Genomic DNA, 2,500 nt, shown 5'->3' on the forward strand with positions numbered 1-2,500 from the left:
TCCACGATTCTTATCTGTGTCTTTGTCTGAACAAGACCAGACTGCGGGGATGCAACGGCAGCTAGTAAAAAGCCCACTCTTCTTCCAGAGGGAAGGGGGGGGTCTGTGGCATCCATCGGCCAGGCTCACAACGCGCAGGGATCAGCGAGTCTCGCGGTCTGGCTTCACATCGCAAAATTTCACGATCTAACATAAATTCACCTTTGAATAAACAAGAGGCTGTGCTGTTCCTTCCACCAGATACGTGCTCGCTATAGGGCCGGTCTGGACGAGGGTCCACATGTCTGGAGTCCGTTGGGAGGGCCACTCCCGGCTGGCTTGGTGTTTAGGCTCAGGTTCTACCGTGGTACGCATCAGAAAGCGACCGACGATAATGGCGCTTACCTCGAGGTCGTTGAAGAAGAGTCTGGAGTCGGCCAGATTGAAGATCATCTCCTCCATCCACAGACCTAGAGACACGGCCTTGGAGGAGTCCTGTAACGCAGACACACACACACACACACACACACACACACACACATGCAAACACACACACAGAAAAGGGTTTATATATCTTTGTCTCTGACTTCAGACGGAGTAAGACTGACTTCATTGACATCATGAAATACGTGGTGCTTTTAGTTCACGGCATAAAAACGACAGCATTCCCTCAGGGGTTTAAGCCGAATGCAAGCATTTCTATGTAGTATTTATTTTATTTTGTATTTATTTTTGTCTCGAAACCCATCTTCATTTTGATTTGGCCAATAGAAGTGATGGACTGTCACACATGTATTTTTTTGAATCACAGCAACTGGACCTGTGTACTAAGATGTAAGAAATAATAGTGACATTGACATACACAAAATGTGAAATTAGACTCGGTAGATGAGATAAATGTAAAACAGAAAAAAAAACAAAAAACATGAAAAACAGGAATGGCCAACACAGTGGATGGAAATACTTTTTTTTTACTAAAAAAAACAGTTGAACTCTTGCTCTGACATGTTATCAAGTATCTGGCTTGTCATATCGATTGAGATTGACCAACCTAATCCCTACTTGGTCCTTGCCATTAATCATACTCATTAAGGCTTCCAGAGTGCGATGCTATCGCTAAGATTTATAGCATCAGAGGTGTGGAATCTCTAAATCTGTGGGTGGTGTTGAATGGGTTTGTCCACAGTAGTTATAATTGATGTCATTATTCACTGCTTGTCAGTGCTTCTGCTGCCTCTCTCCTCCGACACGCATTTGTTTCAACCTGTGACACTTTGCCAACTCGGAGCTGACATAAACAGGTTCCTCGGGCCCGACAGATGAGTGGGATGCTTATTATCATTATTATCAGGCTGTCATTGTCCAGTGTCTTGGCTTTTCTTCCTCACTGTTTTTAAGTGATTAAAAAACAAGAAAACAAAATCCCCACTTCACTCTCAATGGGTGGAAATTATATAAAGGATGTACATGCGATTATAAGGTTGAAAAGGTACTTTTAATTAATGACGTATTCCCCAAGTCAAAAAGTCATATTTTTGCTGGAGTGAGTTTTTTATGCAATTACAGAAACGTACATACAGTTAAAAGTTCTACTAAAAGTTCTTTAGTTCTTTCTTATTCTTTCACTATATAATTATTTTTGTTCTTTCCTTCCTCACACACTAAACTGATGCCTATCCACTGGATTGCATCCATCTATCCCAGCCCTGTTTCCTTATATGCAAATCGTACACTTGACCTACCAGTGGTCAAGTGTGTGTGTGTGTGTGTGTGTGTGTGTGTGTGTGTGTGTGTGTGTTTGTGCAATGGCGTGTGTGTGAACAAATGTGTGCTTCTGTCTGCGTGTGTGTGTGTGTGTGGGGGGGTGTTCGTATGAGTATGCGTGTGTGTGTACGCGTGTTTTTGAATGTGTATATATGTGTGTGTTTTTATAATTATCTGGGTGTGTTTATGTGTATGTGTGTTCATGCGTGACTCTGTAAATACATACGTGTATGTATGTGTGTATGTGAGTGAGTGAGTGTGTGTGTGTGTGTATGTGTGTTTACACAAAAGCATGTGTGTGGGTGTGTACGTGTATATGTACATATCTGTGTGTGTGTATGTGTGTGTGTATGTGGAGTGTATGTCTGTGTGTGTGTGTGTGTATACGTGCATTTGTGTGTGTGCATATAAGTGTGTGTGTGTCTATGAATGTAGGTGTATGTGCGTGAGTGTATGTGTGTGCGCGTGCGCGCGTGCATCTGTGTGTGTGCGTGTGTGTGTGTCTGTGTGTGTGCGTATGTGTTTGTGTGTGTGCGGTTGTGTGTGTGTGCATGTCACTGTGTATTGTTGTGCTGTAATTGCTGCGCTGGCTCTTTGTTGGCAGAGCGAGCCGGAGAAGCGGAGGTGTCAGCCAAAGGTAAACGTCAGATTAGCGTGTCTACAAAGGACAGGCTGACTGCTTCTTGGATTCAGAATTCAGACCAGTGGGGGTTTGACAGCGCAGGTGAGCAAACGGAAGTAAAGTGAGCACTGCGCA

At 43.6% G+C, this 2,500-nt stretch overlaps 1 protein-coding gene across 1 annotated transcript in view; it reads right to left on the reverse strand.

Moving 5' to 3' along the window:
* eya2 (EYA transcriptional coactivator and phosphatase 2) overlaps nucleotides 1-2,500 on the reverse strand; it is a gene marked incomplete at both ends in the record, with an annotated part of 13,933 nt that overhangs the window by 4,340 nt on the left and 7,093 nt on the right. The window contains one exon of the mRNA XM_084463430.1: nucleotides 245-474. Within this exon, the coding sequence (XP_084319556.1) occupies nucleotides 245-474 (230 nt within the window). The remainder of the gene's footprint in view (nucleotides 1-244; nucleotides 475-2,500) is intronic.

This window comes from Micromesistius poutassou (assembly GCF_964030765.1).
Source record: "Micromesistius poutassou genome assembly, chromosome: 2".
Lineage (NCBI taxonomy): Eukaryota > Metazoa > Chordata > Actinopteri > Gadiformes > Gadidae > Micromesistius > Micromesistius poutassou.